General features: G+C 47.5%; 1 protein-coding gene across 2 annotated transcripts; it reads right to left on the reverse strand.

Moving 5' to 3' along the window:
* Positions 1-967: 967 nt before the first annotated feature.
* Positions 968-14,245, reverse strand: TBC1D21 (TBC1 domain family member 21). Of its 2 annotated transcripts, XM_063091915.1 has the most exons (11): positions 14,186-14,245; positions 8,228-8,335; positions 7,990-8,093; positions 5,548-5,642; positions 4,933-5,043; positions 4,703-4,803; positions 3,625-3,721; positions 3,158-3,258; positions 2,128-2,244; positions 1,375-1,458; positions 968-1,000 (listed from the first exon to the last, which is right to left on the reverse strand). In XM_063091915.1, exons 1-11 carry the CDS (start codon positions 14,243-14,245, stop codon positions 968-970), a joined length of 1,011 nt encoding a protein of 336 aa, XP_062947985.1. The 2 variants fall into 2 exon arrangements, with proteins under 2 accessions (XP_062947985.1, XP_062947986.1); XM_063091916.1 differs by lacking the exon at positions 8,228-8,335.
* Between the last annotated feature and the right edge of the window lie 1,442 nt (positions 14,246-15,687).

Below are 15,687 nucleotides of genomic sequence, written 5' to 3' on the forward strand. Positions count from 1 at the left end.
TGTATGTGAGTGTGTGTGTGTGTTGGGGTTAGCTCTAGGGACACCTAGCCAGCCCCAACCCCTCTGCAGGCTCAGCCCATTCTGGCCAATCTTAATGCCTGCCCTCAGGGAACCCTTCAGAGAGGCCAGCCAGAGCACAGGGCAGGCGGGACAGGGGGCTTGGGGCCGTGGCATAGCCTAGAGGGAGCAGGAGGGACTTGCCTCTGCCCCAGGGCAACATGGACTGCCTGGGCAAGGGCAAAGACTGGCTTCTCTGGAAAGACTGAACAAGGCTGAAAAATGCAGCCTAGCTTGAAGACACATTTGCAGACTGAGAAAGGAAGGTGCAATTATGAGGGAGGCTTTGAAACCAGGAAAATTGCCTGCTAGTCAGCGATTTGAGCTGTGTCCTTCCACAGACTAGCAGAGAAGCTCTGGAAAAACAACGTAAGTGTGTGATTGGTGTGTTGGGAACAAGGCAGGCAACCGGCAGGGGCAAAGCCCTGGGATCAGGCCTCCTCTCAGGACCTGAGTCCCAGCTATTGACTAATCCTTATTAGATGTGTTCAATTTCGTCTTCCACAAGAGTCTGGAAGCTCTCAGAGTTGGTTCTACCCTTACCCATTTGCTTCCAAATGTGGACCACTGCAGCCTTGGAAAACCCTCTGTAGGGAAGAGTTGCTGACCCACACTGCCTTCTCAGTGTGTGCCCTCTCTCTAGCCTCACAGTGTGTCTGCACACCCAACAGGCCTCTCTTCTTATTGTACAGTCCTGTCTCTGCCCTCATGTGCCCCCTCCCCCAGCCCCAAGGTCAAAGGAGACATACTGCCCATTACAAACCATTACTCCAGAAGGCAGTTTCTACAGCGGCTATATTACCTACTCCCTCACCCTAATGCACCATCGGACTTGATCCTGCCATCACAGCTGATGAACCACTTTCATCCTGTGCATTGAGGGTGTCTGTCCATTGTGGCCTTGATGTCCTCAGAGAAAGAAATCCTTTAAAGCCTGAGGAACCTGGGGAAGAGCAGAGTTCTGGCAGTTGCAAGGTGGACAGACATTGCTCTGTCAGTCTCATTCTTCAGTTCATTCAGCCAGTGACATTCTCCTGAGCTCCTAGCTGCCCAGACCTTGCCCAGACCCACTGGGATGGACACAGAGAATGCGGGATGAGATACATGATCTCACAAAGCAGTCTGCCCAGGGAGATAGGAGCTATACATGCAAACAGCAAGAAGACCCTGCAGAGCAACTTCCATGGGTTGGTGGCAGAGGATGTGGCACAAACTGTCTCTGAAGTTAAACTTGCCTGCCTTAGACTGGGCTTGGGAGATCAGGGAAGGCTTCTTGGAGGAGGAGGAGGAGGAAGAGAAATCACTGGGGCAACTTACATTCTTTTGGATGAGCTCAGCATAAACCACGCAGGCAGCAGAGATCAGTTCATCGGCATCAAGGTCGATGAGGTTGTTGCAGGCCTGTGCAGGGAGACAGGGGTGGGAGGGCAAGGTAGAGGTGGGAGTGGGGCAAACGTCTCCCTGTGCTCTTGGGCACAGGAAGCTGTCTGCAGCACCAAGGGAAGAGAGCTGCTGCTAGCAGCCATCACTGGGGGGTGCCTGATCTCTCCCTAGCCCCGTGGCACAATGCCTGAAATTTTATATTTTGAGGGGGATGGTAAATGTAGCTTTCATACTGGACTCTAGGGAGTCCTGGGGTTCCACCAAGTGTCTTCAGGGCTTCTAAGGAGGAGTCATTGGGGTGCCACCTAAGATGTTTATTCAAAGACCTCGGTTGCTTTTTTAAAATGTTGGAAAACTCTAGGTCCTTTTGCCATAGGAGTGTGCCAGGGTTTAACCATGAGGCAGTTAGCCTAATGGTTAAATCGTTCAAGGCCTCAGTCTCTGCATGTGCTAAGGCAGCATGAAATGATCATTACAGCACCTCTTTGTTGGCTACTCATGGCTTAAACGGGCTAGTCTATTAAAAGCCCTCAGCACCGTGCTCATTACATTAGCCCCCATCGCTCTTCCTGTCTTGGTGGCACTGAGGCACAGTGGCCCACAAGCCCAGGTCCTTCAGCAGGGCTGGGTGGGGTGTTGGGGACTGCAGGAGCTGGTGGGGTGGGCTTGGTCCAAGGGTGCTCTCACCAGGAGGATATCATCCCCGCTCATGCTTTCTAGCAGCACCTGCTCACGCACCATCTGCAGCATGCTGTAGGCCACCAGCACCTGGAAGTTCCTGCAGGGCTTGCCTGTCAGCAGAACCTGTAGGTGGGTGGGTCTCAGCCTGGCCCTGTGATCTGACACTGCAGGGGACCTTATGAGGGTGAGGTGCCCACCAACCACGTGCCAGGGTCAGCCATTCCTGGGCTTCACTGCGGACCCATTCATTCATTCATTCATTCATTCATTCATTCATTCACTACTCAGGCAAGTGCTCACAGTACCCCTGGAATTCTAGGCTTATGCTGGCTACTGAGGGATTCAGAGATAAAGACTTCAGGGAATTCATTAGATGGAGGGAGGGGGAAAACGGGGGCAGGGGAGACTGGGAAACTGTCTATCGAATTTGAGTGGAGTTTTGTCAAAACAAGGGTTGATGAGAATTCAACAATCTAGGGGTGTTACCAAAGGCTTGGGGGTGGTCATGGACTTGGGCATGGAGCCCAGCAGACCAGGAGGGTGGCACTTGACTCATGGGGCACTGAATGCTAGGCTGGTGGCTGGGCTGGGTCCTGCAGGCAGTGGCACCCACCGGGCAGGGCAGTGATGGGTGGTGGAGCGTTCCTGAGGCGGTCCATCTGCCCCAGGGACTGTGGTCAAAGGACTACAGGTGTTCCTGGGGGCCCCAGGCTGGCTTCTGGTTGAGGGAAAGTGAAAGCAGCAGGGAAGCTGAGCTGCAGGCCCAGGCTTCCACCGCACAGGCCCGAGGTCCCTTCTTTTGCTCTGCCTGCCCTGCAGCAGGCACAGCCAGTGGGGCCTTTGCACTGGATGAACAGAATAACAAATTGATACTCCAGCTTTCTCCAAAAGGTGGAGCAGAGGTGATGGCCTAATGAAACCCAAGCTACACGTGCCATCCAAAGCCAGGAATAAAGGGGGAGGCAAGGAACACTTGCAGCTTTCACACACCTGAGGAGTGGGGCCCATCCCGATTGTCCCCGGCTGAGTGCCTCACCTCCCAGAGCCTCCAGACGTCGTCGAAGGACTTGAAGGCATGCTGGAAGCAGAGGCAGAACCAGGGAAACAGGGACTGCACCACCCCTGCACCCTTCCCTTCTGTGGGGAGAGAAGCAGGCACCAGCCCGGGAGGTTGTGGTCAGGGGAAAACGGGACAATACGCACAATGCAGCAAACACACGCAGGTGAGGCCAAACAACAGAGCATACAAAACACTTGGGAAGTACCAGAACCCTGGCTGTTACTTCACTAACTGCCCTTGGAGACTGTTTGGGGTCGATTTTCAACTGTTCATACTCCAACCCCATCCAGATGAACCCTTCTCCCAGAGCCTGGACAGAAGATTAAATGTTCCTGCCTCTCCCCGTGTGACTGGGGACTGCTGTCCTGGCTGGGTCCTGGCCCTCTCCCATGCCTGCCCTGGTGTTGGGTAGTGTGAGGTGGCAGGCGGTGGGGACCACTCACTTAGGTGTTTAGCAAACACGGGGTCCAGGAAGGTGATGAGGCTGTTGAGCATGTCTAGGTTCTTACCCACTCCAATGTTGATGACACAGCTGTGCTCCTGCAAAAGATGGGTGGGAGGAAGGGAAACTGAGTCCTCCTCAGCTTGAGAGCACCGGAAGAGCCAGCCCTGTTTCCCCCAACTCCAATTTTGGAGGCCCTGCGTGAGTCTGGCTGCAGGCCAGGCCCGTGTCTCCGTAGGAGCCTGGAGGTGTGTGTGTATGCACTTCTATGCCTGTGGTGCAAGTGTGCCTGTTTGAATATGTGTGCATTTCTGGGTGGCTGTGTGTGTGTTTGTGTACATTTGTGTGTGTGTGTGTGTGTGTGTGTGTGTGTGTGTGTGTGTGTGCGTGCGGTGGGGATGCAGAGATGTCTCAAATATGGCTATCAATCTAGAGAGCCCAGTTGTTCCACACGCACACACGCTTTTGGGTCAGAACCAATTAGGACCAGGAAAGAGCAGCAAGCAGTTGTCGCAGGGGTGGAGGGAGGGTTCTGGGCAGCCTCTCACAGATCATAAGGAAAAGCTTTCCAAGAGGATGTTCCAGGGAGCAGCGCCTTCAAAATCCCTCAACCTGGATAGTGTGGGGTGCACCTGGGGACAACTGAGTCCCCTGCTATGTCTGGAGTGCAGATTACATGAAGGGAGCAGTGAGAGACAAGACCAAAGAGGAGGCCTCGAGTGCCTGGCTAAGGTTAATGGATTTTCTGGAGGACCTGGGGAGCCACAGACTATTTGCAGGGAGGAGAGCCTAGTCTGGGGAGGGGAATGCTAGGAGAGAGCTCCCTCATTGGGCCAGGCCAGCCATGCTCTTCCAAGGTTTGGTGAGAGCTGGACCCAGAGTTTTGCTTCACCTCCTTCTTAACTCCAGCTCCCTGCTCCCCTTAGAACACACCCCACTGGGTTGGCATTGCCCTCCAGGCCCCTCTGTGGCCCACAGGACTGTTTCAGGGCTAGAGGGAATGGTTGGGGCTGCCAGTGCCTGAGCAATCTCAGTTGTTTAGAGAATGAGGGATTCCTGAGCTCAGGTCCAGCCCTCACCGTTTTCTGCAGGAAGAACTGGAAAAGCCAGAAGGTCTCATGGTCGTGCTCCACCATCAGCTGGAAAAGCATCACCATCTCGTGGAAGCCCTGCTGATACTCTGTGGAGGAGGGGGGACAGGTGATGCGGGGCCGGTGGCAGGGCATGGAGCCTGGGTTTGGGCTGGGCCAGGTCCCAGGAAGGAATTGAGAAGTGGGGGCTAGCAGGGGTGCTTAGTTCTCTGGCTCACCTGCCTGTGTGTTGCAGACATAACTTAGAAGCAGGATCTTCTCCAGTCTCTTCTTGTTGATGAGAACGTTGCCCAGGGGGTCTTTGTCATAGAGTTTCTGGATGTCATACACTAGGTTAGGGGCAAGGGATAGGCAGGTGGCACCAGGTCACCTCCAGCAGAGGGTCATGGGTAGTGTATTCCACCACCCCAAGGGGGCAGGACATCCGGGGAAGGGCTATGAATGATATATCAGCCTCACCCGGTTCAACTCCTCACCACACCCTGAGCTGTCTGGGTTTCTTCCCACCTCCAAATCTTTGACAAGGCCATACACTCTGCCAGGCATGTCCCCCCTTCCTCTCTGTCCAATTCAAATTCAACCCAGTTCAAGACAAATGGAGGAAGAGAGGAAGACAAAGCTATGGGAGCAGCACGTGGCCAGGGAAACGGGCTATCGGCATCCAGGGGCACCCACTAGAGACTGGTGGGTGGATTAACCAAGGTTTGGCTGGCAAAATTCCAGGCACACATCAGGCAGCTCCCAGGACCCCCCTCCTTGGCAATGGCTGAGAAGGGGCAGAGATGGCTTGAAGCCCTCCCCTTGGCCCAGCCCTCTCCACCCACTCTGCTCACCGATGTTATTCCGAGTCTCTATAAAGTTCCGATGCAGGTTTTCCAGAAGGGGCTGAATCTTCTCATACATCTGGCATAAGGCCTCATAGTTCTTCCTGTGAGGACAGAATTGAGGCTGAACAAGGCGGCCTTCCCCTTCTGGTGAGTGGGGGAGAACTCTGAGCAGCAGCAGCAGCTACCTAGTCCAGCAGGGATACAGGGCAGCACCCTGGCCCAGCCATGCCCCGACTGAGCTCCTTTCCCCTTGCCTCAGCCTGCGCCAGCCCTGCCCACTCTCTAATGTGTACCTGCAGTCTACCCTCCTGCGCTCTGTAGTCCAACTGCTGCACCTGAATCCTGGCTCCACAACTTAATAACTAGCCGTCTGCAGCTGGGGTCAAGCCTTGGGATGTCACTTTCCCTCTCTAAGTCTCAGTTTCCTCATCTGTAGAGTGGGGAAAAACTGGCGCCTATGCCCCAGAATTGGAAGGAGGCAATGTTTTATGCTCATCACTAGAATGTGATTAGTTGGTGTAGTGGGCTGAATGGTGGCCTCCAAAAAGACATATCCATACCCTAACCCCCAGAACCTGTTATTTCCTTATTTGGTAAAAGAGTCTTTGCAGCTGTAATTAAGTTAAGGATCTTGAGCTGAGCTCATCCTGGATTTTCCAGGTAGACTCTAAACCCAATGACAAGTGTCCTTATAAGAGAGAGAGAGGAGAAGGTCATGTGACCACAGAGGCAGAGATTAGAGTGTCATAGACTCGAGAAAGGAACACCTGGAGCCCCAGAAGTTGGAAGGTAAGGACGGATTCTCCCCGGAGCCTTCAGAGGGAGCCAACACCTTGATTTTGGACTTCTGGCCTCCAGAACTGTAAGAGTATAAATTTCTGTTGCTGTAAGCCACCTGGTTTGAGGAACTTTGTTACAGCAGCTTCAGGAAACTAATATAGGTGGGCTTTTGTCAGGGCTCTTGTGACTCTGAGCTCCCAGGCTGGCCCTTACACCCCCTACTGCCCAGGCTGTCCCCTGTGTGTGACTCTTTCCCACATCCTGACCGGATACCCCCCTGGGGATGGGCTCAGCCCCCTGCTCCAGGCTCCCAGACTGGTGAGGCCAGCCCAGGCCAAATACCTCTGATGGGGAGGAATTCAACAGTTAGGCAATCTGACTCAACCTGTGTGTGTGTGCTGAGCCCTCCATGGACAGGCCAAGCCTGGAGAGGGCCCAGGACAAAAGCGAATTGGGGGCAGGTCCTGTTTATTTGCTATGAGCCTGGTAGAGAAGACACAAGTTCCAGCCTCATGCTGCAGGAGACATGCAAATCAAGGGCCTTTGGCTTCAGGGAGGAAGCGTTCCCATCAAGATCATAAACACTGCTCTACTCGTTCCTCCCCTGTGCAAGTTGCCTAACCTGTGGTTTCTAATTCAGCCCTCACCACCACTCTGTGAAATGTACTGTTACCCCCATTTTACAGAGGAGGAGACTGAGACTTCAACAGTGAAGTTCATGGGCAAGTTTACCAAGGTTGTAAATGATAGTGCTGGAATTGAACCTGACTTCCGAATCTAAGACCATCCAAATTCAAAGCCTGTTTGTTACCTACTGAACCAAAGTGCCTCACCCTGGCTCCCTTGAAAGATCCAGGAGGGCTGCTTCGAGGAGGTACACTGTCTGATCTGGGCCTTTAAGGAAAGGTGGGGTTTTGATAGGCAGATGATGGGGACGCCATGGCAGATGGAGGGAAGGTGTTAACCAAGGGCAGAGGGGGTGCAAATGTGGTCTGTGCTGGGGCAGGGTGGGATGGGGGTAAGCAATTGGGGAGTGTGGTTGGAATGTCAGGTGCTGGGGTTGGAGGAAGCCAAGACCAGACCAGGAGGAAGCCAAGGCCTTGAGAGAGAGGATGTGCTATTTAAAGTGTTGCCAGTTATACCACTGGGGGTGTTTAACCTGAGGATGAGCAGCCCAGACTGGGTTTTATAAATCTCCCCCTGGGCACTGGGAGATGCTGGGTATGGGCAGGGAGTGGGAGACCAGACCCAGGAGGCAGCTCAGCCATAGGGGTGGGAATGAGGGCCAGGGAGGAGGTGGAGTGGGGGATGGGGCCCAGAGAAGAGGGTGGGAGAAGCAGTTCAAGGCCCGCCTCAGAGGTAGAATGCACAGGACAGAGAAGGATGGGATTGCGGGGCAAAGAGGGAGGTAAGAGGAGTTGTTGGGGTCAAGCCCATGCCTGGCAGTTGGTAGGCTGGTAAACGAGGCTGGGGGAGAGAAGATGCGGGCACAAACTGGTCTGCACCTCCTGGGTGCCAGGCCTGGATCAGGAGTGCCACGGGGGTTTCTCTCTTGGAAAGAGAAATCCAAATGGGAGGGGAAGACTGAATCTGTGGGCTGGGGCAGGCACCACCTGCCACCTGCAGGGCCACCAACCCTCCCCTGACAGAGGACCTGGAATCTTCTACCTCCTCATGCTGTCCACCGTCAGCCGCTCATCCTGGGAACTCTGCCATGAGTAGTAGCCCGTGAGAAACTTCCAGGCTTCCGTCCTCACGAAGGGGTGCAGACCCTGGGGTGGGAGGCGGGAGGTCATGGGCCCTCTGGATGCCTGCCACGAGGGCTGCACACAATGCCACACTGGCCCCCTGCCCATCCATGCCGCCCCATTTCAGGCCAAGGCCAAGTTTAGCTTGGGGATCGTACCCTTTCCAGGATGTTCACACAAATGAAGTCCCGTGACTTGGCCAAGTGACCATTCTCATCAAAGAAGCTATCCCATTCTGTCTTGTCAATGGCCGGTTTTCTCTTCACCTGGTAAAGACAACCAGTTCAGCCCTCTGCTGGGAAACTTCAGCTTTTCTTTTAAGGGTGATTTTTAAATGATATGCTCTGGACTTTGCAATATGAATCAAAGCTCACAGCCTCTGACTCACTTCTGGAAATCTATCCTGAGAAAACTTACTGCAAATATGTAGAAAAAATACTGTATGCACAATAATTTTCATTGCATATTACTTACCAAAATGAAAAATGCAAGCACTCTAAATGTTCTGCAATAAGGGAATAGTTAAGTAAATTATGGTTTATATTCTCAATGGAGTATTGTGAGGGATATAAATCGATGTTTACAAGAAATGAATAATAATCTGCAAAAATACAAATGTTAACAGAAAAAAATACAAAATTGTGTATTCAGCAACCTCTGTATGTTCCATACTCTACAGTACTATGTTATAGTACTCATAGTACTACCTCTTTATGTACTATGTCTGTTATATATTATAAAAACTACACCACATAAATTTTAATATATAGTGCATTAACCACTGTAAAAATTATTAGAAAAAAGAATGGAAAAATAGCAAAAGTAAAAACCCCACTAAAAACAACAATGATACCTTTAAGTGATACAGGGCAAGTAATTTTTTCCTTTTTCTTTTGTTTTCAGTTTTTTCTATAATAACGTATACTGCTTTGACAATGGAAATGCATAAAATAAGCACTGAACACATTCATGAGCTCCATTTTATCCTTTCCTGAAAATGTAAAATAGTTCATCACAAGCAATGGTTTCTGGTTTAGATGGAGGTTGTGTGTGTTGGGGGCTGTATATGTCTGTGTGGTGTGTATGTGTGGTGTGTATGTGTGTGTGCACACATGTGTATGTGTCAGGGGGACATGAGTGCCCTGCATGTGAAGTAATTAAAAATGCTTATAAAATAATAACCAGGAGTTAGGGTTCCTAGTGGAATAGAAGAAGATTCCTCTCTCCCTAAAAAAGAGAAGACTATCTCAAAATGCCACACTGTGGACAAAGATGTGCTGATGGACAGAGCTCAGAAGATGACTAGACATATCTGATGTAAATATCCTCAATTTTCCATTAATATACACCTGAATGTGTACACGTGTGACTCAAAATTAAATGTACATACAAATCATTTGAGACCTTATTAAAATGCAGATTCTGATTCAGGAAATTTGGAGTGGGACCCAGGATAGTACATTTCTAATAGGCTCCCAGGTGATTAATGATGCTGGAGTGAGTAACAAGGTATTAGAAGATAAAACATCACTGGAAACTAAAAATAAGAGCCCACTGGCCCCAAATTGGGGTAATTTCCACTAACCGCATGTTTGATGGAAATGGATTGAGAAACACATCCTTTAGTAACTCAAACATACTCTGTCTTTTGAACAAAAATAGGACACATGGGCCCATGAAGTTACCAAGAAACTCAGTGCCAGCCTATCCTTGGGAAGCAGGGTCTGGCTGATATCACGCCCCAACTGCATAGACACTGTCACTGCCAACAGAGCCAAGTTTCTGCCCCTCTGACCGCCATCATTTTCTTCCAAGATGTGCTCATTCAGAGCCTGCCACACTCAGCGTGTAATGCAGCAGAAAGTGGAAGGGAATAGGCAAAGCTGGACTGTGTACGGGGGTCAATTATAAAAGGAAATGCATTAACTTTAGGAATGCATTTCTACATGAATCTTAGCCAATTTTTCAATTTCTACAATAAAGGCAGCTGTGATTTTGATGGGGACTGCATTAAATCTATAGATCAATCTGGGGAGAATTGATGACACTATTGAGACTTCTGACCCATGAACTCAGTATATTTCTCCATTTATTTAGGTCTTTTAACATTTCTCTCAGCAATGTCATGTGTAGGTCACTCATATATTTTGTCAGATTTATCTCCAAGTATTTCATATTTTTGATGCTATTTTTTTCTAATTTAAATTTCCAATTGTTCATTGCTAGTATATAGAAATATAATGGATTTCTGTATATTGATTTTGTATCCTGCAACCTAGATCAACACATTTAGTTCTAGTACAATTTTTGTGGATTGCACAGGATTTTCTACACAGACCAAGGTTCAGCAAACTATGACTCATGGGCCAAATCCAGCCTCCAAACTGTTTTTTCAAATAAAGTTTTATTGGGACACACCCATGTCCATGCATTCATGTATCGTCAGTGGCTGCTTTCATGCTACAACGGCAGAGTTGAATGGGTGTGACAAAGACTGTATGGCACGCAAAGCTGAAAATACTATCTTGGCCTTTATAGAAGAAGTCTGTCAACTCTGACACAGATGATCATGTTGTCTGTGAATAAAGGCAGTTTAACTTCTTCTTTTCTAGTCTGGGTGCCTTTTATTTCTTTTTCTTGTTTTACTGCACTGGCTAGAACCTCAAGTGCAATGCTGAATAAAAATGGTGAGAACAGACACACTTGTTTTGTTCCCAGTCTTAGAGGAAAAGCATTCAGGCGTCCACAGCTCAGCATGACGCTAACTCTAGGCCTGCTGTAGGTGCCCTTTATCAGGGTGAGGAAGTTCTCTTCTATTCCTAGTTTGCTGAGAATTTTGATCAGTAACGGATGATGGATTTTATTAAATGATGTTCTGTATCTATTGACGTGATCATGTGGTGTTTCTTTTTTTAGTTTGTTAATAGGGTAAATTACACTGAATGATTTTGAAAAGCAAATAAGCCTTGCGTTCCTGGGATAAGCCCCACTTGGTTATGATGTATTATCCTTTTTATATGTCATTGAATTCTATTTGCTAAATTTTTTTTTTTTTAGAATTTTTGCATTTTTTAAGAATGTTTGTGAGGGATATTGGTCTATAGATTTCTTTTCTTGTAATGTCTTTGATTTTGGTATCAGGGGAATGTTGGCCTCATAGAACGAATAGGGATATATTCCTGTTTTGCAACTTTCTAGAAAGGTTTGTGTAGAATTGGTGTTATTTCTGTTTTAAATGTTTGGTAGAACTCATCAGGGAAGACTTCTTGATTTGAAGTTGTCTTTGTGAGGAAGTTTTTAACTATAAATTCAGTTTCTTTCTTACATATGGGGACGGAGTCAAAAGAAATAGTTTTAGTTTTGGCTTTAAAAATCAGGAATTATAGGGACAGGAGACTTTTCTTTTAACTCACTTTAAAAAATAAAAGCAAATAATACAGGAAAGAATAAGAAATTAATAAAAGGATAAAGCACAAAAACCAATAGAAACCCAGAGAAATAAGTTATGAAAATAAATGCATTAAATTCTCTTATTAGTTGTAAACATTAAAAAGCAATTTATGATATGCCAGGCACTGTTCTAAGCACTATATGTGCATATATAAAAATATATATACATATCTATCTATCTAGCTATATAAATATATATACATATATATCTATATCTATATTAACTTGTTTAATCTTTATAGCCACCTACAAGGTAGGCATCGTTATTACACCATTTTACAAATCCAGGAACTGAGGCCATAGGGGGTTAATTAGCATATCTGAAGTCGCACACAAGTATCAGAGCTGAGATTTGAACCCAGAGCTGTTTGGAGCAAGAGTCAGAGTGCTTAACCCTAATGCCATGCCACTGGGGGGTGGGCAGGTAGAGTGGGTAAAAGGCAAGGATTTTCAGGTTGAATAAAAGATATATACCATATACAAGCTGTAAACAAAAGGTATACCTTAAAATCAAATGCCATTCACAGATCAAAACATAAAATGAACAAAGATTTTTTAAAAAGGTCAAACACAATGAAAGGGAGACAATGTTGAAATTAAAGTGATATGCACAGCACACCTTAAAAAAAGATGTGGCATCAAGGCAATAAGGCAGAGATGAGAAACATCACAAGAAGGCATCTGCTGATACTTGGAGAATTTGCCTCACTAAGCCACTACCTGCAGCAATTGGCCATCTGCCTACTTTGCCAGTGTTGAATTAGTCTTGCAAAAGGACAAAGGGAAACGTCCATGTGAAAACCTTTCTCTACCTTCTCCCAGTGTATCCACACCACCTATCTGTGCCAGAAATCAGACAACCTGTAACTGGGGTCCTTCAAAGTGACAGAGATTGTCAACTCAATGGCCTCTCAAACCCATCTTCACACTCCCACATTGCCCTTCTTTGCCCCACCAACCTATTAACACCCTTCCCCACAATCTGGGTACAATGACCTGGCAATGCAGGAGGGGGAAATATGTAGTCCACGAGGTGCTGGACTCTGTGGTGCTCCTTTTCTAGTCTCCTGGGGAGAGTACTGCTAGATAGAGCAGTTGCGGAAACCTCCTTCCAACCTCAGGGTGTGTCTAAATAGGTTAAAGCGCTCCATCAGCAAACCTGGGGAAACCTTGACCTTGCTTTCCCTGGGAAAAGAAACCAGAAGTGAGAGCCCTAAAGTGACTCAAACCCTCTAACAGCTGCCTGCTGCCAGAGGCCTTGGCTGCAGGCACACATCTCCCTATTCCACCTTCCCTCTGCATGATCGGGTTAGGGATTTTCTCCAGTATTTTCAGTAAAATAGAAAAGCCACTGGAGGCTAAAAAAAACTTTCTATGAGTGTTTTTGATGCCAAGTTTCTATGAATAGTCATAGCAACAGAGCCTCCAAAAAAGTCTGGGGAAGGTTATTGATCCTGCTCAAGTTCTCAACCTGTTTTCTACTCCAGTCCACCTGAGAACAAGACACAACACCAATAGCAACAGGAGCTCACTGTGTCGGTGATTGTTATAAGCCCATGTGTGAAGGGTGTAGCATAAATATGGCATAGCAATTAAGAGCATGGTTTAAAACAGCAGTTCTCAAAGTTAGTGATGCATCACAATCACCTGGAGGGCTGATTTACAGCTCTCTGGGCCCCACCTTTAGCGTTTCCGGTTCAGATGATCTGGTCCCCAAGAATCTGCATTTCTTCCAAGTTCCCAGTTGATGCTAATGCTGCACGTTCTGGTAGCACACTTCGAGAGTCACTGTTTAGGAGATGGATTTGGTAGCCCACCTGCCTGGGTCTAAATACTGGCTCTGCTGTTTACTAGCTGTGTGACCATAGGCAAGTTACTAAGTCTCCGTGCCTCAGTTTTCTCTTTCATAAAATGAGGATCATAGCATTCTCCTCCTCAAAGCGTTGTGATGAGAATGAATGACTACAAATACAGCATTTTGAACAGTAATTGTACATAAATGCTATGTGATAGTTTATTTTATTAGCCTTCTCTAAGTTCAGAGAAATGAAAAAATATGCAAAGACAATTCAAATTGAGGCCTGGTGATTATCTTCAAAAAAGCAATAACATTTAAAACTCAGGGAGAGAGGTGCCCATTTTACATTTTTATATATCACTCTCTTAATCACTATGATTAATGAGATTTGAGGTTGTTTAATGTCATTTATAAATAGTTATTATAATTTTTAAAAAATACTTGCTGGAAAATTTTTTTATGACTGAGGCAGACATGTAATGAATTGATGTATCTTATTGACTGGGCTTGGAATCACCTACTAATAAAAGCATTACTGCCACCTGGTGGCAGCATACCAAAATTGTTGGCAAAAGCACCAAAGAAAATTCATCAGCATCTTCAGGACTGAACTTGCAAACCTAAAACTCAATAAGGTTAGATGACACGTCTGGGAGGAAGGCAACACTGTCTTGGAGAGAAGGTGAAAGGGACTTGGGTTTTTCAGTCCCGTTGCTGGCGCTGATGGTGAGACCAAAGTACAATCACCCCTGATATACCTTTTATGCAACTCAGGGTTCTAGCCTTTCCCACCCAGTAGGGGAAAATGGCCCCAGTGCAAACCAGAGGTTGGGGAGGGAGCCACTCAGAGCTGATGAAGAACACGCACCAGGATGAAGGAGGCTGACTGCCTGGCAGAGAGGCTGTTTTCAGGAGAGAGGGTGGTCATGGCCCCTGCTAGATGTCTTCAAAGCAGCCTCTGACCAGAGCTCACTTGGAGCCCTAGTGAGCTCAGTGAGCAGGGGAAGGTGCTCCTTTTAGGAGATGAGTTGCATTCCCAAGAGAAACTGGGCCTCTCCTGACCTCCCACACTTGAACAGAGCCAGCCAGCTGTGTGTCACAAGGGCCCTGGAACCCTCATCACAATGATCTTGGAACATGGGAGCAGTCACCTTCAGAGGTAAGACACACAGGAGCCAAGGGACTAAACCTACTAGTCACCAGAAAAATTGCCGTACACGCAGGGTGTGCAATGGAGGTTGGAGTCAGAGGACATGGGGATCAGTGTGGGCTGGTCAGAGTGGGTTTCCTGGAAGATGTGGGCCATGAATCCCTTTTCCTTATCTCTGGCTCTTCCTCTGGACTCCCTTAGCTTGTTATTCCTCCAGACCAGTACCCAAACCTGGAGAATACCTAGAATCCAAGCTTCAGATTTCTTGGGTACTGCTTTAAAAGATTCAGAATCAATATGTCTAGGCTGGGGGCCTGGAGAATGTATTTTGATAAATCTCCTCAGGTGACTCAGATTTGGTATTTGAATGCTTGCTTCTGGGAGTACAGACCAATTTATCTTTATCTAGCTTTAAAGCATCCTTAGTTGTTAGGAGATGCTGGTTATTAGATGAACCAAATTGGAATCAGGAGCTTGGAGCTGGAATTTGGACTCTGACCTCAAATTTGGATGTTTCTCCCCTTCTGAGCCATAGATTCCCCAGCCATGAAATCAGAATACACTCCACCTCTGGCTTTCACATCTTTATTAATATAATGAATCAGCATCTGCATGTAAGTCTTCAGTGGACACAGTTCATTGTCTCGTTTACTGTTCTGCTAGCCTCTGGCGCTGCAAGAGGCCTTTCAAATCAAAACACCTTATTATCTGCCTTCCTCCACTACCCCAGCCCAACCTAGAAAGTAAGAGCCTCTATCCCTCAGTGTGCTGCCCCTAGGTCTTCATGGAGAGGGAGGTGGGCAGCTTTGAGCAGGGAAGGGTGGAATAAAGATGGGACATCCCTTCCACATCAGGGTGGCTTCATTCTGAGGTCTGTAAGAAGTTTCCAAAGCAAATGTCCAGAGTGGGAGATATGGCGTGGGCATTACTCATCATTTGGGATTATCCATGCCTCTGTTCCTCCACATTAACAATGTAGACAACCAAGAATTAACTGCAATTTTTCCCTGAGAAGATGAGGATCAGGCAGGGAGTTGGAAAAAATCTAAGTGCTAAATCCAACGTGGCTTCTAAAATGAATGTGGTAGACATAAATTATCTACTGAACTTTCTGTAACCTCTGGCTCCCTATCTGTGACTTGCAGGTAATAACCCTTCCTCAAATTAGCCAATATGGTTTAGTCATATTGCAAAAGCCTCACATGGAGGCTTAATATTCA

Source organism: Cynocephalus volans, chromosome 3 (assembly GCF_027409185.1).
Source record: "Cynocephalus volans isolate mCynVol1 chromosome 3, mCynVol1.pri, whole genome shotgun sequence".
Classification (NCBI taxonomy): domain Eukaryota; kingdom Metazoa; phylum Chordata; class Mammalia; order Dermoptera; family Cynocephalidae; genus Cynocephalus; species Cynocephalus volans.

Bases quoted from the DNA above. Each gene is read 5' to 3' on its own strand.
- TBC1D21 (XM_063091915.1), bottom strand. From the start codon at position 14,245: ATGACCACCCTCTCTCCTGAAAACAGCCTCTCTGCCAGGCAGTCAGCC. The intron at 3,259-3,624 runs GTGAGTGGTCCC...CTCTCCCCACAG, and splicing joins CGTGTTTGCTAAACACCTAA to AAGGGAAGGGTGCAGGGGTG. The intron at 1,459-2,127 runs GTGAGAGCACCC...CTCCCTGCACAG, and splicing joins GCGGGGATGATATCCTCCTG to GCCTGCAACAACCTCATCGA.